Source organism: Monodon monoceros, unplaced genomic scaffold, assembly GCF_005190385.1.
Source record: "Monodon monoceros isolate NGI ecotype Baffin Bay Population unplaced genomic scaffold, NGI_Narwhal_1 Super_Scaffold_19, whole genome shotgun sequence".
Classification (NCBI taxonomy): Eukaryota; Metazoa; Chordata; class Mammalia; order Artiodactyla; family Monodontidae; genus Monodon; species Monodon monoceros.
The window spans coordinates 67,896,383-67,917,157 of NW_021703775.1; the positions used below are offsets into that span (position 1 = coordinate 67,896,383).

The 20,775-nt window shown below is 59.1% G+C and overlaps 1 protein-coding gene across 2 annotated transcripts in view; it reads left to right on the plus strand.

The window, feature by feature from the left end:
• OTOF (otoferlin) overlaps positions 1 to 20,775 on the plus strand; it is a 91,291-nt gene that overhangs the window by 67,714 nt on the left and 2,802 nt on the right. Inside the window, exons 13-43 of one of the 2 annotated variants that reach the window (XM_029232014.1) lie at positions 530 to 716; positions 1,146 to 1,332; positions 2,755 to 2,978; positions 3,441 to 3,549; positions 4,064 to 4,250; positions 4,380 to 4,500; positions 5,062 to 5,162; positions 5,280 to 5,370; positions 5,532 to 5,648; positions 5,927 to 6,079; positions 6,404 to 6,593; positions 6,689 to 6,813; positions 7,169 to 7,303; positions 7,999 to 8,160; positions 8,377 to 8,496; positions 9,008 to 9,169; positions 9,253 to 9,415; positions 9,860 to 9,990; positions 11,493 to 11,522; positions 11,944 to 12,075; positions 13,770 to 13,836; positions 14,709 to 14,845; positions 14,950 to 15,084; positions 15,479 to 15,616; positions 15,919 to 16,046; positions 16,160 to 16,330; positions 16,976 to 17,136; positions 17,810 to 17,952; positions 18,323 to 18,411; positions 20,259 to 20,357; positions 20,512 to 20,753. In XM_029232014.1, coding sequence (XP_029087847.1) covers positions 530 to 716; positions 1,146 to 1,332; positions 2,755 to 2,978; positions 3,441 to 3,549; positions 4,064 to 4,250; positions 4,380 to 4,500; positions 5,062 to 5,162; positions 5,280 to 5,370; positions 5,532 to 5,648; positions 5,927 to 6,079; positions 6,404 to 6,593; positions 6,689 to 6,813; positions 7,169 to 7,303; positions 7,999 to 8,160; positions 8,377 to 8,496; positions 9,008 to 9,169; positions 9,253 to 9,415; positions 9,860 to 9,990; positions 11,493 to 11,522; positions 11,944 to 12,075; positions 13,770 to 13,836; positions 14,709 to 14,845; positions 14,950 to 15,084; positions 15,479 to 15,616; positions 15,919 to 16,046; positions 16,160 to 16,330; positions 16,976 to 17,136; positions 17,810 to 17,952; positions 18,323 to 18,411; positions 20,259 to 20,357; positions 20,512 to 20,753 — 4,337 coding nt within the window. The remainder of the gene's footprint in view (positions 1 to 529; positions 717 to 1,145; positions 1,333 to 2,754; positions 2,979 to 3,440; positions 3,550 to 4,063; positions 4,251 to 4,379; positions 4,501 to 5,061; positions 5,163 to 5,279; positions 5,371 to 5,531; positions 5,649 to 5,926; positions 6,080 to 6,403; positions 6,594 to 6,688; positions 6,814 to 7,168; positions 7,304 to 7,998; positions 8,161 to 8,376; positions 8,497 to 9,007; positions 9,170 to 9,252; positions 9,416 to 9,859; positions 9,991 to 11,492; positions 11,523 to 11,943; positions 12,076 to 13,769; positions 13,837 to 14,708; positions 14,846 to 14,949; positions 15,085 to 15,478; positions 15,617 to 15,918; positions 16,047 to 16,159; positions 16,331 to 16,975; positions 17,137 to 17,809; positions 17,953 to 18,322; positions 18,412 to 20,258; positions 20,358 to 20,511; positions 20,754 to 20,775) is intronic. The other variant, XM_029232015.1, reaches the window with a different exon arrangement.

Sequence of the window (20,775 nt, forward strand, 5' to 3'; positions counted from 1 at the left end):
CAAAGAGGTTTTATTTTCTGTACCAATTCCAGGCAGCTGACAGTGGTTGTTGAGGAATATTCTGGGACCTCATCTGGATTCAGTGAGGAAAAGTGCAGGATCCAATGAATCATGCCTTCCATGGGCCGGGGAGGGAGAGTGGGGGCCAGTTGTGAGGTTTTTGTATAGGAGACGAAAGATGTGACACACAGCTGAGAAAACTGGATAATATTATTAAGAGTGGTCTCCCACGCTACAGTTTACAAAGTACTCATATATTTTAACCTATTTGAGCCTTATCATATTCTGAGAGGGAATATCATATTATTCCCATCTTAAAGGTGAGTAAACTGAGGCTTAGAGAGATGGGGAGATTTGCCCAGGATCACAAGACAGCAGGTGCCCTACACTCCAGTGTTTTTAGTTCTAGTGTGGGCCTTCTCAGCCATCCCTCACCTGTTGTCCCGGCCCCCAGGGGTATGTAGATGCTGAGGCAGGAGTCGGGGTGCCCAGGGCTGGCTACCACAGCCCTAGCTGTATGTGCCGGCAGGAACTTGCTGCTCCCCGAGGGGGTGCCCTCCGAACGCCAGTGGGCCCGGTTCTACGTGAAGATTTACCGAGCAGAGGGGCTGCCCCGCATGAACACAAGCCTCATGGCCAACATGAAGAAGGCTTTCATCGGTGAGAACAAGGACCTGGTCGACCCCTACGTGCAAGTCTTCTTTGCCGGCCAGAAGGTATTGGGGTGCAGGAGGCTGGGGCTTGGGGTGACAGGCACCAGAGGTGCAAGGGGTTGGGTGTGAGGTCCTGGGGACGGACGTGAGGCAAAATCAGAAGCCACGAGACTGGCCTTTGATCACCTTGGTGAGTCACCTCTAGAAGTGAGGAGAGAGAGATGAGGGGAGCTCTAGCTCAGAGGGGTTGGGTGGGCGAGGCCAGGCTGGGCCGTAGGGATTCCTCACTGCCCCCAGCTCACCAAGAGCTGAGAGGAGGGGGGCACTGAGAGGGAGAAGAGCCAGAGAGGCTGGGGTGGGGAAGGGTGAGGAGGTAAGTACACACACACACAGCACATGCACACACATAACACACATATACACACTCACACACAGACACACATGCACACTTATGCACGTACGCAAGCCTTAACCCTCGCTCCCTCCCACCAGGGCAAGACTTCAGTGCAGAAAAGCAGCTATGAGCCACTGTGGAATGAGCAGGTGGTCTTTACAGACCTGTTCCCCCCGCTCTGCAAGCGCATGAAGGTACAGATCCGGGACTCAGACAAGGTCAACGACGTGGCCATCGGCACCCACTTCATTGACCTGCGCAAGATTTCCAACGACGGAGACAAAGGTCAGCAGCAGGAGACCGGGGGTGGGACGTGGGGCTAAAGGGGTAGCGTAAATGAGACCCCCCCCGTGCACCACCACCATCCCGCACCTCTGCCTGAAAGGTGCCAGGCATGGTCAGGGCATTGCCAACAGCCCCCGCCTCCAGGGAAGGGTGGAAACTCATGGTTCACGTCTACACAGACGTGCCTGGGCCCTCCTGAGCCAGGCTGCCTGGATTTGAACCCCAGCTCTGACAGTTAGAAGCTGCGTGACCTTCATGCCTGTTTTCCCATCTGTAAAATGAAAATAATAGTAATTATATACATGTGTATATATACATATGTAGTACATATATGAGTGCACTGCTGCCATAGTACCTAGCTACAGACTTGTAGGACCAGAGCACTGAGCTGAGTACCAGGGATACAGAACAAGGAGGAATCCGTCCGGTCTTCACGGTGCTCCCCTGGGGATGAGGGAGACAGGTGTGCTACCAAATGCTCAAAACCTGAGACAGAAGACACAAAAGACTACAGATTGCATGATTCCATTTGTATGAAATGTCCGGAACAGGCAAATGCATAGAAACAGGAAGTAGACGAGTGGTTGCCAGGAGCTGGGGGGAGGGGAACTGGGACGAGCCACTGAAAGGTATGGGGTTTCTTCTGAGGAGGATGGAAATGTCCTGGATGGTAGCACAACATAGTGAATGCACGAAAAACCCCTGAAATGCATACTTTAAAATGGTGAGTTTTGTGTTATAGGAAGAATATCTCAGTTTTTTAAATGCTATAATGTTTTTTATAAACTAGGCAGAACAGAAACCAAACAAAACTCTTAAGGCAGAATTGAATCCGTGCTACACACGAGACATAACAAATCCTAATGGGAGAAAAATAGTCGGGCCTAGGAAATGGGGGTACTTCGTGGAGGAAGAGCGTTTAACAGGCACAGGCGGAGAGTAAGGGCCTTCAGGGAGGAGGGGAGGGGTCTGCAGAAGCAGGTGAGACCCTCGTGGCACGCACAGACGGCAAAGGCCTTGCTGAGGAGCTGGGGAGGTGCTGGCATCTGTCCTTCAAGTAGATCACAGACGGCCCCTGCAACAGGCACCAGGAAGCAGGGGGCATGATTTTGCTCCACAGAAATGGATGTGTGTGTATGTGGAGAGGCACGGCCAGCTCAGGCTCCCGCAGAGAATAAGCAGACACACAAAAGTGCCCCATGCAAGTGACAAGGTCAGCCCGCAGCCAGCCCCGCACGGCAGACACCGCTCTCCCCGCAGCCCCTGTGAGCCTCGCTGCCCGCAGGCCCTCTGCTGCCTCAGACATTTCCCCGAGCGAGACACGAGGTCCTCAGCTCAGCAACCAGGAGGCACAGGCCAGGAGCCCCCCAAACAGGTCCCTCCACCCAAGTGAGCCCCTCGACCCCCGCCCCCGGCCCGCAGGCTTCCTGCCCACGCTGGGCCCCGCCTGGGTGAACATGTATGGCTCCACACGCAACTACACGCTGCTGGACGAGCACCAGGACCTGAATGACGGCCTGGGGGAGGGCGTGTCTTTCCGCGCCCGCCTCATGCTGGGCCTGGCGGTGGAGATCCTGGACACTTCCAACCCTGAGCTCACCAGCTCCACGGAGGTGCAGGTGGAACCGGCCACACCCGTCTCCGAGGTGAGGCCCCAGGGCACTGTGCTGTCCTCCAGAGCCCCCCCGCTCAACCCCCTTCCCACCACGGCAGCCTGTGCCTGGCCTCTGCCAGTGTCCCTCCTGCCTGCCTCAGGGGCCAGACCCCAGGATGGGGCCTCCCTCCCCAGAAAGCAGGAGGACCTCTGTCCCCTTCCACTGCCTGTGCCTGTGCTCTCCCCGGAGGCCCCAAGGTGGAGCCTTGTCTCTGCCTTGTTCCTGGCCATGGCTGTCCTTGTGCTGAACATAGCAGCCCTTCCTCCGGGGACAGGCTGGAGGGCCGAAGGAATTGGGCCTTCAGTGTCGGGGCTCGTAGCTCCACAGCTGGGTAGGATGTCCCTACCATTAGCCCCAAGGGCCTGTCTGTAAGACGTAGGAGGAGGCCTGGCCCCAGACCCAACCCCCCACACCGTTAAGCTTTCCGGAGGGTTTGAACCACCTTCTCCACAGAGCTGCGTGGGGAAAATGGAAGAATTCTTTCTATTTGGAGCCCTCCTGGAGGCCTCAATGATCGACCGGAAAAATGGAGACAAGCCCATCACCTTTGAGGTCACTATAGGTGAGAGCTGGGCCCGCAGGGCTGGTGGCTGCCAAGCCCTGCTCCACAGCCTGGGGCTGGCGGGGAACTTTGACCACTGCCCTCACGTGTCCTCAGGCCCCCACGCCACGTACAGCGACTGCACCTGAGAACGCACGCCCCACAGGGCCGGCCTCAGCTCCACCTAGGCGCTAGGCTGTGTTAGGGGCACGAGGAGGGAAGAAGCCCTCCCTGCAGAAGGGAGCGAGGCCCTCATGGGACTGGAGAGGAGAGAGTGGGAATACGGGCCACGTCCTGGGCTGGACCTTGAGCTCAGTGGTCATCAGGGCTCCTAGTGAGACCTCTGCAGGAGTGCAGGACATGGCCCCTTCCTCCGGCGAGTGTTCTATCGTGTCTGAGCTGACACAGGCCTGTGAGCACCGGCCCCATTGCCTGACTCTCCCTCTTCCCTCTCACAGACCCCTGGACTGGAGGGCAGGGTGGGGCCTGGTGGGAAAAGGACTCTAGGCCCTCGGGTGCCCCCTTCTGCCTCCAGGCAACTATGGGAACGAAGTCGATGGCCTGTCTCGGCCCCAGCGGCCTCGGCCTCGGCCTCAGAAGGAGCCTGGGGACGAGGAGGAAGTGGATCTGATCCAGAAGTCGAGTGACGACGAGACTGACGACGGTGGGGACCTGGCCTCAGTCTCCTCCAGCCCACCCATGCGGCCCCAGATCACCGACAGGTGAGCCGGCCAGGACAGAGGGTCCTGGGAGCCCTGCCTGCTGCCTCCCATCCTCTCGTGGCCTGGCCCCGCCCCACCCCCACCTGCCTGGGTGCCCAGTCCTCAACCTCCCACCTGCTCCCACCCCAGGAACTACTTCTATCTGCCCTACTTGGAGCGCAAGCCCTGCATCTACATCAAGAGCTGGTGGCCGGACCAGCGCCGCCGCCTCTACAATGCCAACATCATAGACCACGTCGCAGACAAGCTGGTCAGGGCCAGGCCACGGCGGGGAGGGGAAAGGCGGAGGGCGTATGCTTCAGAGGGCCTCGCCCAGCTTGGACAGCTCCCCTGCAACACACAAGTCCTGTCTGCCTGGCAGCATGCCATGGGGTTGAGGGAGGAACTGCAGAATGGCCCCAGTAGAACCTGTGTTCCTGTCCCTGCCCCAGTCCCAAGAGCGGTGGAGAGCCTGAGGGCTGCCCGGAGTGGAGTCTGGGAACCCTGGCCCATCCAGCCCCGGGTTTCCCTGGAGGTGACTGGCCAACCCCTCTGTCTCTGGCCTGCACTCCCCCCACCCCCTGCATCTAGCCCTGAGTTCTGCCCGACCCCTGTGGGTCCACCAGGACCACAGACTCATGGCCCAGAGGTGGCTTCTTCCTTCAGGTTCTGAAAACAGAACGTGGAAAATTTGTGTTTCCTTGTGATGGCGAGACAGTCCAGAGATGGCGCTCGTGGGAGGTCCTAGGGCGCTAGCCCCTCATCCCTCTGATGAATGGGGGAGACATTTGGGGAGGCTGAAGGGGCTGTGGCTCACACTCCTGGTTCACAGGAAGAAGGCCTGAATGATGTGCAGGAGATGATCAAAACGGAAAAGTCCTACCCTGAGCGTCGACTGCGGGGCGTCCTGGAGGAGCTGAGCTGTGGCTGCTAGTAAGTGGCAGGGCTGCCAATGGGGGGTCAGAAGTGGGGGCTTGGCAGAGAAGGAGGCATCTGCACGCCTCCTGCTGGCGGGTGGGCTCTGCTAAGCCCTGCTTCTTCTCCTCCCAGCCGTTTCCTCTCCCTCGCGGACAAGGACCAGGGCCACTGGTCCTGCACCAGGCTGGACCGGGAGCGCCTCAAATCCTGCATGCGGGAGCTGGTGAGGATGCGGCTGGACCACACCGGGGATGGAGGGAGGGTCTGGAGGTGAAAAGGGAACCCGAGGTGGGGGACATCTATCTCTGAGGTCACAGCCCCCAGGGCCAGACCCTCCATCGTGCGTCATGACCTGAGCCCCACTTACACCCCCGACGCCGGCAGGAGAGCATGGGGCAGCAGGCCAAGACCCTGCGGGCACAGGTGAAGCGGCACACGGTGCGGGACAAGCTGAGGTTGTGCCAGAACTTCCTGCACAAGCTGCGCTTCCTGGCAGACGAGGTGCGCCCCCTGCCAGCCCCAAACCAGAGTGATCCGAGGTGGCGGAAGCGGGGCTGCCCGGGAGGGGCTGGGTCAGACCATCCAGGAGGCCCCTCCTGCTCTGACAGCCGTTGGGGGACAGGAGAGACCAAGCCTTTCACCCCGTCCCATGTTCTTCCCGCTGGATCTGTGGGAGGAGAAGGAAGACCCAGCGCCGGGGTCCTTTCCTCTGTGGACTCAGGCCTGGCCAAGAGGCAGGACCTCTCCCTTACTGGGCGCCCACCCCGCCCCCACCCCAGCCTCAGCACAGCATCCCCGATGTCTTCATCTGGATGATGAGCAACAACAAGCGCATCGCCTACGCCCGGGTGCCCTCCAAGGACCTTCTCTTCTCCATGGTGGAGGAGGAGCTGGGCAAGGACTGCGCCAAGGTCAAGACGCTCTTCCTCAAGGTGCCGGAAGGGGAGCAAGACTGGGGGCGGAGGGGCTGGGGTCTGCGCTTTGTCAAGGGGTCAACCTCCCCTTGGAGGGGGCAGCACCCCCACCCCTGGGTCCGGCTGGCCTGAGCTGACGGGGTGCTCAGAGAAGAGCTGGATAGAATAGGAAAGGGGTGGGGGGTCCCCCCCTGCCCGTGCCCCTCTGCCCTGTGTTCCGCACCACACAGCCCAGCGGGACGGCTGCGGAGGGCAGGGCCCCCCTGCCCATAGCCTCCTCCAGCCTCCTGCCCCTTCCTCACCCCGTGGGCTCCGGCAGCTGACCCTGCGCCCCCCCGCCAGCTGCCAGGGAAGCGGGGCTTCGGCTCGGCCGGCTGGACGGTGCAGGCCAAGCTGGAGCTCTACCTGTGGCTGGGCCTCAGCAAGCAGCGCAAGGACTTTCTGTGCGGCCTGCCCTGCGGCTTCGAGGAGGTCAAGGCAGCCCAGGGCTCCAGCCTGCACGCCGTCCCACCCATCAGCCTGGTCTACACCAGTGAGCGAGGGCTCCCGGGCCCGGGCGGGAGGGCACCGGCGGGAGGGCACCGGCGGGTGGCCTGTTCCCCGAGCCTCAGCCTGCTCCCCCCACAGAGAAGCAGGCCTTCCAGCTCCGCGCCCACATGTACCAGGCGCGCAGCCTCTTTGCCGCCGACAGCAGCGGTCTCTCGGACCCCTTCGCCCGTGTCTTCTTCATCAACCAGAGTCAGTGCACAGAGGTGAGGGCCCCGGGGAGGAGGGCGCGGCTCTGGCTTTGAGAGCACTGGAGGGGGCCTGTGAGCCTCTGGGACCTGGAGAAACAGACCAGCCAGTACCCCAGATCCTTAGAGGGAAGGCTGGCAGATAACTGCAGGTCCAAGCCACACAGAAGACAGGGAAGACATTGGCGGGGGGCTGGGAGAGAGGGTCAGGAGCAGACCTCACATCAGCCTTCATTTTAAGATTCCCAGAAGAGTCAGGGGACATGGCGCTCGTGCTCCCGCGTCCCCTTGAAACCACGGTGACTGGGGGTGACTCCTCTTCAGGTGTTGCCCATCCACCATCGCTTACCTGTGCCCCCCCTCCACGCTGCAGGTGCTGAATGAGACCCTGTGCCCCACCTGGGACCAGATGCTGGTGTTCGACAACCTGGAGCTCTATGGCGAAGCTCATGAGTTGCGGGACGACCCCCCCATCATTGTCATCGAAGTCTACGACCAGGACAGCATGGTATGGGTGGGCTCTGGCACCAGGGACCATGCCTCCTCCCCCGCACTCCACCTGCGTTAGCGGTCACCTCCACAGCCCACCCCCAGAGCCCCTTGGCCAGGGTGCTTGCCAGGGAAGCTGGGAGTCTGGGCTGCTGACCAGCCCCTCCAGGAGACCCCGGGTGTCTCCTGCCCTGTCACTGCAGCCTGACCCCTTTCCGATGCTGTGGGCCTCTGGGGCCTCAGGGAGGAGACAGGCCAGGGCGTCCCACCTCCCGGCACAGACAGACCAAGCTCAGACCCAGATGTGCCCCGAAAGCCTGCTGTCCCCAGCCTTCCCCCATTTGAGGGCCCCCCCAGCCCTGCCCACACCTACCACAGTCAGTAACAGCCTCATAGCTCTCCATGGGAGCTCTGGAGTAAGGGAGTGGAGGGTTAGGGTGACCCCTCCAGAGCTGGGGAGCCACTTACTACACCTCAGCTACTGGGGTGCCCTGAGTGAGCTCTGGACTAGAGGTAGTCCTGAGTCCTGCAGCTGCCGTTCATTGCCAGCATGGCCTGGAGCTAGCCCGAGACTTGGTTTCCCCCATCTGTAAAATGGCGTGATCACACCTGCAACTACATGGGGCCGTGGTGAGGACTGAATGAGATCCCAGGTGTGAACATGTTTGGTCAGTTCAAGCACCAAGAGGCCACCTTGGCTGTTTGTCGCATCAGGGCAAAACCGACTTCATAGGCCGGACCTTTGCCAAGCCCCTGGTGAAGATGGCCGACGAGGCATACTGCCCGCCCCGCTTCCCGCCCCAGCTCGAGTACTACCAGATCTACCGCGGCAACGCCACGGCCGGGGACCTGCTGGCCGCCTTCGAGCTGCTGCAGGTGGGGCTGCTGGAAAGAGGGGGCTGGGCCAGGGGCCTTTCTCCTCCCCATCCTGCTGGGAGGCCAGTCGGACAGGAAGCTGGGGGTGTGGTTCTTGGGGACCTGGGCTGTTCAGCCTTCCCTGTCTCCCCAGATCACATGCCAGATAACTCATGGGGAGAGAGAGCCCTCTCCCCGGGCTCCCCAGGGTGTGACACTATGTCCCCCACTCCCCAGATTGGACCAGCAGGGAAGGCCGACCTGCCGCCCATCAATGGCCCAGTGGACATGGACCGAGGTCCCATCATGCCTGTGCCTATGGGCATCCGGCCCGTGCTCAGCAAGTACCGGATAGAGGTGTGTGAGGACTCCATCCGGCCCCTCCCAGCCCTGCCCTGAACAGACCCTGCTGTGCTCTGCTCCCTGGCCCCCCTCACTCTCTCTCCATGAGGGTCGTAGGCATGCATTACACTGTTGGCATCAAACTTCAGAGGTCTTCAGCAACCCCAGGCCATGCTCCGGTTTTCAAATAAGGACACTGAAGGCCCAGGAGGAGAAGTGACTGGCCCAAGGTCACACCCAGGGGCCAGTAGCAGATCCAGGCTCGCGACCGTCCGGCGCCTGCCGCTTTTGCACTGAGTCACACTGCCACGGTCCAGGACCCTTCCCGGCCCTCCCATCTGCCCCCAACACCCACCCTCACCCCACAGCGCCTTCAGGACACCCGCCCCTCCTCGGCTCTCCCAGCCCTGCCCCTCCTGATGCACAGCCCACCCACAGCCCGGTTCCTCCTCAGGTGGCCCTGCCCGCCCGCAGCTGATGCCCTTGACTGAGGGACTGTCCTCTCCCCCCACCGCCCCCCACGCAGGTGCTGTTCTGGGGTCTGCGGGACCTGAAGCGGGTGAACCTGGCCCAGGTGGACCGGCCGCGGGTAGACATCGAGTGCGCGGGGAAGGGGGTGCAGTCGTCCCTGATCCACAATTACAAGAAGAACCCCAACTTCAGCACCCTCGTCAAGTGCTTTGAAGTGGTGAGTGTGGGCCGGGACCTGCCTGGGCAGAGCTGGGTGCCTCTGCCCCTTCTCTGAGCTCAGAGTCCCTGCCCCACCCCCAGGACCTCCCGGAGAATGAGCTCCTGCACCCGCCCTTGAACATCCGTGTGGTGGACTGCCGGGCCTTCGGCCGCTACACCCTGGTCGGCTCCCACACCGTCAGCTCCCTGCGGCGCTTCATCTACCGGCCCCCGGACCACTCAGCCCTCACCTGGAACACCTCGGGTATGGCGCTCCTGAGGCCCAGGGCAGGGCCTCCGGCTCACAGGGCAGCCCACCTGGTTTCCTCCTGAGGCCATCTCTGAGTGGGCTGGGGAGGCCAGGAGGGAGGTCCCGCCCTGGGGGCCAAGGAAGGCTGCCCAGGGTGGCCCCAAGCTCTAGTGCCAGAAAGGCCAGAGCCCAGGGGTCCTTAGGGGGCCTGAGGGCAGATGGCTTCCTCAGCCGGTTCCTGGAGAAGATCCAGGACCCCCCCGTCCCAACCCCCCGAATCCCCTGCCCCTCGGCCTCCACTGTGTCACCCAGCACACCTCACCCTCCTCTCTGGCTCACCTCCTCCCTCTCCCCTGGAAAGCTCTAGAATCAGCTTTAGGCCTCTGGCCCTTCCAAGCACCCCTGACTCTCACGGTTCTGCCTGCTCCTCCTCGTCTGTCTGTCCATCTCTCTGTCCAGGCGGGCTCCTCCAGGGCCGCCGTGTGCTGTACAGTGGGGGCCCCTCTTCTCACCCCACAGGGGAGGTCGTGGTGAACATGGAGCCGGAGGTGCCTGTCAAGAAGCTGGAGACCGTGGTGAAGCTGGATGCGGTAAGGCGCCTGGGGTCAGCCCCACGCTGGCTGGGGACGTGCAACTGCGGGTGGCACTTTTCCAGAGCCGGGCCACCCCGCACACAAGACGACACATTAAGTCACTCCTCCTTTGGCGTGCGATGGGCCAGGGCTAACCCTGACTGCACGTGCACACAGCCCCATCCTATACTGTCCTGGAAGGCGAGACTCTCAATTCTGTGCGTGTGTGCACATGTGCATGAACACGTGGTACACACGTATGAGAGACAGAGAGAGCAGTAACCGTGTGAAGTAATGGCCTGCAATTATTTTTATTCCAACAAATGACACCATAGGCAATGGATTCCTGTGCAAACACCAGTGTTCTTTCCAGAGGGTCCCCGGTTTTCCTTCCCAGCAATTTACAAACAACTCTCCCAAGGTGTGGGTTGGGGCAGGATTTCCAGGTGGAAGCTCTTTATTCCTCCTGGCTTATGGACTGGGGCTCTTTGTCTGCCAGAGGGAGACCTGTCACCTCGGTGTTTGGATGCGGACATGGCGTCAGCAGGGGACGGCGGGATGGAGGCTGGCCTGGAGCAGGCCATCCTGAATCCAGACAGGACAGAGGGGCGGGAAGCAGGCTTCCTTCCCACCACGTTCTCCAAATCCCGTTCCTGACTGCATGTGCTTCACACAGCACAGGGGCGTCTCCTAGCCTCTGAGACCTGAGTCCGGTCTGAAAGGATCCTTCCTTACCTCATCATCCTGGTCCCCATAGAGTCCCAGCCAGCAGGCTGAGTTAGCACGGGGCATGGCTCATGGAAAAGGGGAGGAGTCGAGGCCCGGGGCCTGGCCTGCAGGCCTGGGATGGCACTGCCAGGGGCTCTGGGGCTACACCTGGAGATGCCACATCCCCTCAGCTTCCAGCTTCCTGAGCTCCTCCCTGAGAAGCCTGTTCCTCCTGGAGGCAGGGCCGGGGTGGGGAAGCCCCCTGGTTTCAGGCCATCAGTGAACCAAGAGGACGGCACAGACCTGAGCTGCCCCATCGTCCCACAGGCCCTGGACTCTGGTGGGGCCCTTTTCACCAGGTTCCTCTTCAGCTGTGTAATTTTGTGTCCACTTACTTTTTAAGGTACTTGCCCTTCATGCAGCCAACATTACTGACCTCCAGCCTCATGCCGTGTCCACCTCCCCTCTTGACCCTGGCTGCCCACTGCGGTCGTCTGGGGAGTTTATGCTCTCCTGGCGCCCAGTACCCGCATTCGGACTCAGTGGAGCCCTGCAACTGGTGATTTTTAAAAGCCCCCAGTCATTCCAACGTGCAGCCAGGCTTGCAAACCACCGCCCTGGAAGGTCTGAGGAAGCAACTTCGAGGCAGACCTTCCACAGACCCAGAACTGGCCATGTGAGCATGGCGCTCACGACACAGGGAACATCCCTGCCTGGGCTCCCTCTCCTCCACCCTCCCTGGCCAGCCGCTACCTACCACTTCCGGCCCCAGTGGCTAAGTCTGTCCCTGTCTCCTCGGTTCCTTTCTGCAGGCTTCTGATGCCGTCATCAAGGTGGATGTGGTGAGTGTGGGGACCAGCCGGGGAGCTCTGGGGAGAGAAGACCCTGTACTACATAGGGTATCAGGCCAAGGAAGACAGCATCAGGGGCCGAGCCACCCCATACCCCCTGATGCCCCGGCATCTCACCCCTCCAAAGAGGCAGAGGGAGAGAGCTGTTTGGACTGCAGGGCCCATGAGAGGCAGTCCTGCCTTGGCTGGGGGCTCATGCTGGCAGGTCATGACCCTCACTGGGCCGTGACATCCACTTCCATAAAACAAGGCCCTGACCTTGATGTCAGTAGCCCCACAGAGCCTCCTGGAGCCCAGGCTTTCCTGTAGCAGATGGTCGGAATGAGTGGGGGAACCCCAGATTGTTCACGTCTCCGGGAATGGCCAGGGTGCGGGGATGTATGCAGGACTCTAGACCTAGCCAACCCTGCAGGCTGATGAGGAGAAAGAGAGGAAGAAGAAGAAGAAAAAGGGCAGCTCGGAAGAACCAGAGGAGGAGGAGCCTGACGAGAGCATGCTGGACTGGTGGTCCAAGTACTTTGCCTCCATCGATACCATGAAAGAGGTGACGCCTTGGCCTGGGCAGGGGGCCGAGGAGGGACTGGGCTGGGAGGGGTAACCCCAGCTCCACATCAGACCCTCCTATCCAGCTTCTTCCCCGCCCGCACCAGAGCTGGCTCCCCCACTCCATCGACATGAGCTTGGAGCAGGCTGTCTCAGAGCCTCGAAGTTCTAGCTCACCTTTTTCCAGGATGGAGGTCCAGTCTACCTTCTCTGCCTTGGTTTTCTCTAGTCCTCATTCATTTCTTCCACAAATACCTCGAGTATATATGATGAGTCAGACACCAACCTAGGGGCTACAGGAGCCGAAAGATAAGATTGGCTACCTGCCCTGAGTATTTACTGGACATGCAAAATGGACATGCAAGCAGATACACTACCATATGATAACAAAGGCAATTCAGTGCCTGGGGGCATCAGGAAAGGCTTCACAGAGGAGGTGATCTTTGAGGAAGAGGAGAAATACACGCTCAGAGGCCAAAGGGAGCAACAACTTCTCAGTAGTATTTGCACAGCTATTATTATTTTACATAATAATACCCAGCTGTTTTATTTTACATGCCTCCGTCACTGTGGCTGTGAAATGTTCTTCCCCTGTTGTGTGCACACGGGTTCTGTCTGCTGAGCCAGATTGCAAGTTCCAGAAAGCTCATGCCTCCTCTTCCTTGTTTGTCTCTCTCCACACTGCCAACCTAGCTCAGGGGACTCCCTGACTGACCGACTGACCAGGATGGACATGTGCCCATGGTTGTGTTTCCTCAACCAAGCTGATCCAGCCACATTCTCTCCCCCAGGCCCTTTCTATGACCCGAGTTGTGTGTGATGTTTACTATCCATGTTAGAGCACAGGTTAAACTGCTGTAGCAAGTTAGATTGATGTGAACAAGAAGAAGGTTGGTATGGTGATTCAGCGGGGTCAGGGACCAAGACACTGCCATCTTGTTACTGGCATCTGCGTGGTTAGAGATGGCTTGCCGTCACGTCCTAATACTAGTCCACGGGAAGGGTAAAGAGAAGAAGGGGACACATACTCCTTTCCTTTTAAGGGCCCAGCCTAGAAGCGGCGCATATCACCTCAGCTCACACTGGCTAGCATCTAGTCCCATAGCCACACTTAGCTGCAAGGGGGGCTGGGAAATGTAATCTTTAGCTAGGTAGCTGTGTGCCAAAAACTTTTAGAGAGGAGGAGAGCAGATAACTGGGGGACACCTAGTAGTATCTTCTCCCACCAACACCTCCTCGATTCAAGTTGGCCAGGCTGGAGGTCCAAGAGGTTGCCCATTGTCTCGAGTCTATTCCTGTAATTTGCACAGGCTGTCACCAGGTGGCGGTGACACCTTGGGTGAAACGATGATTTAGTGTCCAGTGTGTACTGACTGAAGAAAATGAGGCACATTTTCTTATTCAGTTATACTTTTCTACATTAAAATAATAATACCACTAAGAAGCAACATTAAAAAGCACATATTTTTCAATCATACACAGTTAAAGAATCATAACCCCTAAGTACAGTTAAGTCACATTGTACACATCGTAAACTTTTTTTTAACCCACTTAAGCACATCATGGGTTTGAAACCCAATGGAAAAGAGTTTCTGCCTCTAAGCATTTAAGACTGGTCTGACACCACAGTGTGTGTTCAACAAACACCTCCCTAGGAAACCCACCTTCCCTCCTCCTCACCTCATCTTTTGGCAGCAACTTCAACAGCAAGAGGCCTCAGGAATTGATTTGGAGGAGAAGGAGGAGATGGACAACACTGAGGGTGAGCCCTGGAGCCCTGGATCTCTGCCTCTCCCTCCCAGCCCCCCAGATGGGTGGCTCCCCTGCTTGTCACACCAGCTGCTTCTCTTTCCCCTTCCCATGGGCCCTCACAGCTGCAGCAGCCAACAGCAGATATCACCAGGCATCCCTGGGTACCAGAGAGCAGGCTGAGGCCCTTATCTAGAGTGGCTTTTACTCTGACCAGTTCAGCAGCCACAGTGAGGGACAGACATTTAGAGTCACAGAACATCAGAGCTGGAAGGGATCTCAGAGCTCAAACCATTCAGTATTTTCCAAACCTTTTCCATGGAACACTATTAATGGGTCTTCTGAAGGGAAAAGAGGGTTCTGGAGTCAAATGGGTTAAACAGGTCCCTTGGTGCAGGACTTCTCAGTGCCTTTAATATACAAATGCTATTATAAATCTCTAAAAGGAAGACATAATAAAATATTTCCCCAGCTTATTTTACATACACACACACACACACACATATATATATCTTTTCTTTTAAAGCATTCCAAGAACACCTACACCTAGTGTTCCACTGAATGCTGTTTGGGAAATGCTGATACAGAACAATCCTCTTAATGTTAAAGACAAGTAGACTGAGGCCAGAGAGCACAGTGAGCTGGCACCAGACCCAAGCTCCTTCCATGCCGCTCTCTGTCAGAGGGCACACAGCAGCCTCTGCACGTTTCTGGCATACCGGTGCCCTGCTCCCGCGCGAGGCGGGCATGCCAGGCAGCATTGTCTGCGTTCTCTACATATGAGCACACAGAGACCTGCAAGTTAAATTAGCAAAGCGACAGCTGGGTCTCCAACCCAGGCCTTCCTGCCACATCATTTCTGCCCCCTTGTCTGTTTCTGGCCAGGCCTGAAGGGGCTGATGAAGGGCAAGGAGAAGGCAAGGGCTGCAAAGGAGGAGAAGAAGAAGAGAACCCAGAGCCCAGGCCCGGGCCAAGGGTCTGAGGCCCCTGAGAAGAAGAAACCCAAGATTGATGAACTCAAGGTGAGGGTCTGGGAGCAGACCTAGCCAGAAAGTAGGGTCACACCGGGGGCAAGACAGAGGCCAGTGGACCGGCCTCACCCCCCTGACAGCCCGGCCTGGCTCAGGTGTACCCCAAGGAGCTGGAGTCAGAGTTCGACAGCTTCGAGGACTGGCTGCACACGTTCAACCTGCTTCGGGGCAAGACGGGGGACAACGAGGACAGCGCAACTGAGGAGGAGCGCATCGTGGGGCGCTTCAAGGTCAGGCAGGGAGCACAAGTGGGCCCTAAGTCCTGAGCCCCCCACCAGCTCTTCTCCCCAGCCCAAGCCCGGGGCTGACAGCCAGGTGGAACTGTCAGCCAACCCGGTTGGTAAAGTATAAAAATACTTCCACGCTGATTGATAAAGATCATCTGCCCTAAACCCACCTCCCCACTCCACCCACCTCAGAGTTGCCCCCCAACTCCAGCCACTCCTTCCAGAACCCCTGACTCTCCGTACCCCAGCAACTAAAGGGCTAAGGCCCCACCGCAGCTAAAGGGTTACGGCCCCACCGCAGCAGGGCGCAGACCCTCAGTGCTCTTGTCTGTCTTGCATGCCACCCCTGCCTGTGCCATGGGAAGCTGCACCCTGACCCACTCTTGCCTCGCCCCAGGGCTCCCTCTGCGTGTACAAAGTGCCACTCCCAGAGGACGTGTCCCGGGAAGCCGGCTATGACCCCACCTATGGCATGTTCCAGGGCATCCCCAGCAACGACCCCATCAATGTGCTGGTGCGGGTCTACGTGGTCCGGGTGAGAGTCCCCTCACATCCTTTCCCCAGGCTCCCAGTCCTCCTGCCCAGGAAGGGCTGAAGCATCTACAGACTGACAGCCGCCAACTGGAAGACACCAGGGAGGTCGGCTGGTCTAGCACCATCCTTTATAGAGGAGGAAGCCAAGGCCCAGAGAGGGTCAGGGACTTGCCCAGGGTCACACAGCAAGTCCCTGGTCTGTGCTTCTGCCCCTCACTGTCATGGGACCATCAGGGAGAGGGGCAGGGACACTGGAAGATGAAGGTGCCCGGGCCCTGCTCAGGATCACCCCTCCCATCCCAGGCCACGGACCTGCATCCCGCAGACATCAATGGCAAAGCTGACCCCTACATCGCCATCCGGCTAGGCAAGACTGACATCCGTGACAAGGAGAATTACATCTCCAAGCAGCTCAACCCCATCTTCGGGAAGTAAGGCCTCCTGGTGTCCCATCCACCTGCCCCAACTTCCCCAGAGCAGACCGCCTCCTACCCCACCCTACCCAGCCCAACCCTCAACCCTTCTCCCAACCCTGTCCCACAAGGTCCTTTGACATTGAGGCCTCCTTCCCCATGGAATCCTTGCTGACAGTAGCCGTATACGACTGGGATCTGGTAGGCACCGATGACCTCATTGGGGAAACCAAGATCGACCTGGAGAACCGCTTCTACAGCAAGCACCGCGCCACCTGTGGCATCGCCCAGACCTACTCCACGTGCGTGGGGCAGGGCGGGGCAGGGCGCACCTACTACACCTTGACTCCAAAACCAAGATGCAGACCGTGGGATTTGGGAAGGTGGACATATTATGGTTTCTGTCCCAGCCAGGCCTCCACCCCGACAGGTTCTGGGCTCAGCCTTCAGGGGCCAGGACTGCAGATTCCAAGACAAGGAGAGAGACAGGGGATTCCAGGACAGAGGAAGCAAGATGAGGAGAGAAAAGCGGGCTGGGAGGAGAGGCAGAAGCGCGCTAGGAAGAGTGCGCTGAGGATCTGGCCGCCCTGTGCCACTGCCAGGCTGCGTGACCCTGGGCAAGGCCCTTAACCTCTTGTGTTACCAGTTTCCTCAGGGAGTTTTTGAAGTTCGGTTAGAGGGGACACAGTGGGGGGATGGTGTGGGCTGCCCTGGGGGAGACTGGATCCTCATCCTTGGGACACTGAGCATGTGGGCCAGAGCCCAGGGCAGGAGGGATCAGCCTGCAGCAGCCCTGGTGTGTCAGCTGATCCTGGAACGCAGGGCAGGGTTCACTTGCTGACACGGAGCAACGGCCAACCTAAGGAAACCGGCCAGGACCATCTACCACCTGGGGATGGCCCAGCCGCACCCTGAGCCCCACCCAGCCCATGTGTCTCCTCCGACAGACACGGCTACAATATCTGGCGGGACCCCATGAAGCCCAGCCAGATCCTGACCCGCCTCTGCAAGGAGGGCAAAGTGGATGGCCCCCACTTCGGGCCCCCTGGGAGAGTGAAGGTGTCCAACCGCGTCTTCACAGGGCCCTCCGAGATCGAGGACGAGAACGGTAACAGGATGCTGGACAAAGCTACGGGGGTGTCAGTGGCCAAGGAAGGACCCACACTTCCCTGTGGTGGGACCACCCATCCGCTCATCACCCCAGTGTCCCCCTCCTGTCCGCCCAGCCTCCACCCTTTCTCCCCATCCCACACAGCACTTGCTCACTTGTCCCCTTCACTCTCTCTCCTGGCATCCCTGTAGGGTAGGGAGGTTCTCCCCATTCTGCAGATGAGGAAGCCGAGACCCAGAGGGTTTCAGTGACTTGCCCAAGGCCACTCAGTTCTTACAAGGCAGAGTGAGGGCATAGACCCAGGTCGGTCTGGCTGTCCCCACACTTTTGCCCCCCCTGGCACCTCCCAGAGAATCAGCAGGTATCTCTGCCAGGAAACCAGTGCCAGCCATCTTCAGGGTGCTGGGACAGGATGTGGGTTTTTCTCTTCCCTGACCTCATAGCCCAGAATTCCCTGGTCAGGTTGTCCCAAGCAGAGGAAACCCAAGGACACAGACTTTTCTGGGCCCATGAGGCAGCTGAGAGCTTGGGCAATCCACAGCTCCCTCTGTGCCTCAGCTTCCCAGCAGTAAACTGGAGATGGGGCTTCTTTGTGCCCCTGAGTCGCTGGCCCAGCACAGGTCTCTTGTTTTGCTGAGGCCGTGTGTGAGCTCACCACTAGCACCCACAGGGCAGAGGAAGCCCACGGAAGAGCACGTGGCACTGTTGGCCCTGAGGTACTGGGAGGACATCCCCCGCGTGGGCTGCCGCCTGGTGCCGGAACACGTGGAGACGCGGCCGCTGCTCAACCCTGACAAGCCGGGCATCGAGCAGGTGACTGGCCTGGCCGGGATCTGAGGTTCTTTGGTATTTGGGATCAGGGAGTCCCAACCTGGGTCCGTAACAACAGATCCTCCTGCTATTCACTGCGTTCCCTTCATACGCACACACCATGGCCCTTCACCGTAACTTCAGGGTTTGAGTCTTAACTTTGTGTGAGAATTACATCAGCTCAGATGGAGACCTAGGGTATCTCCCTCAGAAGCTGCCACTGGCTATTGGTGACGTCATAGGAACTGCTGGCATCCAAGGATGAAAACTGATGAAATGGGTCCTGACAGGACAAAGATTGGGAGGGAGAGGAGAGCTGGCCTTGCTGGGCAGAGGGAGGAGTCCGTGAGACCTGCCACACCTCCTTCCTCAGGGCCGCCTGGAGTTGTGGGTGGACATGTTTCCCATGAACATGCCGGCCCCTGGAACACCTCTGGACATCTCCCCCCGGAAGCCCAAAAAGTGAGCTGCTTGGGCCCAGCACCCCTCCCTCCATGCTCCCCAAAGGCGTCCTTTCTGTAGGAGGCTCCAGGCCCAGGTCTCCCTAGTCAGTCCCCTGTGGCCTCATTGGGAGAACAGAGCAACCCATCAGGAGGGCTGTGGGGCCTGCCCTGGGTGGGTCCCCTTTGCTGCAGCAGGGGCCACACCTCCGTGGCGAGGTCAGCGAGGGCTATGAGTTCACACCGGCACACTCCGGCAGACTTTGTCATCACAGACCCACTCCTCCACGTGCGTGCACACACACAGCATCCCCGTGGGTTCCCACACACACACCCACAAGACACAGAAGCCCTGAGAGCCTGCTCTGCTCCCTGACAGTCCCCACTCCAGGCCGTCATTCAGCTCTACCAAGTTTTATTTAAGGCATCTGCTGGTGAGATGCACAGGGCGAGTGCCCAGAAGAGGCAGGAGGCTGGGAGAGTGGGGCCTACTGGGTCAGGAGCTACGCCATCTGTCTCCCCTAGTTGACACTGGCCAGGTCACTTTGCCTGCCTGGGCCTCAGTTTTCCCATCTGTAAAGTGGCAGGATCGAGTCGCTGCCAGCACTGGCCTCAGCGCCTGCGATCAGGGCCAAGTGCGTAGGCCTGTGAAGTCGCACAGGGCCGCACGCTTATTTCAAGATGGCAGTCTTAAAATTCTTAATGATTTTTAACAAAGGGGCCCGCGTTTCCATTTTGCACTGGACCCCGCAAATTATACAGCCCGTTCTACCTGGCATAGTCTCCAGGTGGGACCCTGAGTCTGCTGTTCCAGGGCCCGCCACCAGGGGACACCCCAACCCGTTATGCCTCCAGGACTTGCAGTACAGGACAGAACTCCAAGAGCCACAATCCAGTGAATTTTTAGTAGCTGACTCAACCTCCCTCCTAAAGGTTGAGACGTAACTACCTCATTTATCATGACGATTACACTTCAAGGGGAAAATCCCCTTTGGGGACAAGGATGTAAAGGAAATCAGATTCCATGGTGGTCCACAGCCAGCTGCTGGGCTTAAGTGTGAACTTTTTTTTTTTTTTTTGAAAACTGGGCCAACCTTTTTTTTTTTTTTAAACCCCACATTTGTTTATTTATTTATTTTTGGCTGTGTTGGGTCTTCGTTTCTGTGCGAGGGCTTTCTCTAGTTGTGGCAAGCGGGGACCACTCTTCATCGCAGTGTGCAGGCCTCTCTATCGCGGCCTCTCTTGTTGCGGAGCACAGGCTCCAGACGCGCAGGCTCAGTAGTTGTGGCTCACGGGCCTAGTTGCTCCGTGGCATGTGGGATCTTCCCAGACCAGGGCTCGAACCCGTGTCCCCTGCATTAGCAGGCAGATTCTCAACCACTGCGCCACCAGGGAAGCCCAAGTGTGAATTTTTATTAGAGCTGGAGTGGAGCTTCCGGCCTCTAGAGACGGGGGAATCTTGCTGCCGACTCTCCAAGCCTCGCTTCAGCCACGCCCGCACCCCCCCGCACCCCCCACGCCCTCCCCTGCAGCCTGGGCAGCCTCTCCGAGGCCTGAGTCAGCCTCCCTGTCCAGAGTGTGCTCTGGGTCCTGGCATTCCAGCCCAACTGGCTCTCCCCCAACCCGGTTCTCCTCATAAGAGCCATGCTGGCTGGGGGACCCTCTTCTCTCAGCCGGGTACCCCCATGTCTCCCCATCCCCTCAGCTTCTCCCCACATCTGCTCCCTCAGCCCCAGCCTGACCCAGGCCCCACGCCCACCCCCAAGTCCCCAGGACGTGTCCCGGTCGTCTCATCTCCAGCCCCATCCTAGCCCCAAGACCCTGGACAGACCCCCCGCAGACTGCTAATCAGCCCCTCCCCCTGCCCAGGTACGAGCTGCGGGTCATCGTGTGGAACACAGATGAGGTGGTCCTGGAGGATGATGACTTTTTCACCGGGGAGAAGTCCAGTGACATTTTCGTGCGGGGGTGGGTGAGAGTTTCCCTGGCCGGGAGGGGGCTGAGCTGGGTGGGCCCATCTCCCTGCGAGGCAGGAGAGGAGGGAGAGGACAGGGGGGCTGTGGGTGGAGAGAGCCCCCACAGGTGTGGCCGCAAGTCTGGAGCAGGCGACGATGCTCCACAGGTGGCTGAAGGGCCAGCAGGAGGACAAGCAGGACACGGACGTCCACTACCACTCCCTCACGGGCGAGGGCAACTTCAACTGGCGCTACCTGTTCCCCTTCGACTACCTGGCTGCCGAGGAAAAGATTGTCATCTCCAAGAAGGAGTCCATGTTCTCCTGGGACGAGACTGAATACAAAATCCCCGCGCGGCTCACCCTGCAGATCTGGGACGCCGACCACTTCTCCGCCGACGACTTCCTGGGTGCAAGGCTGGGACCGGAGCA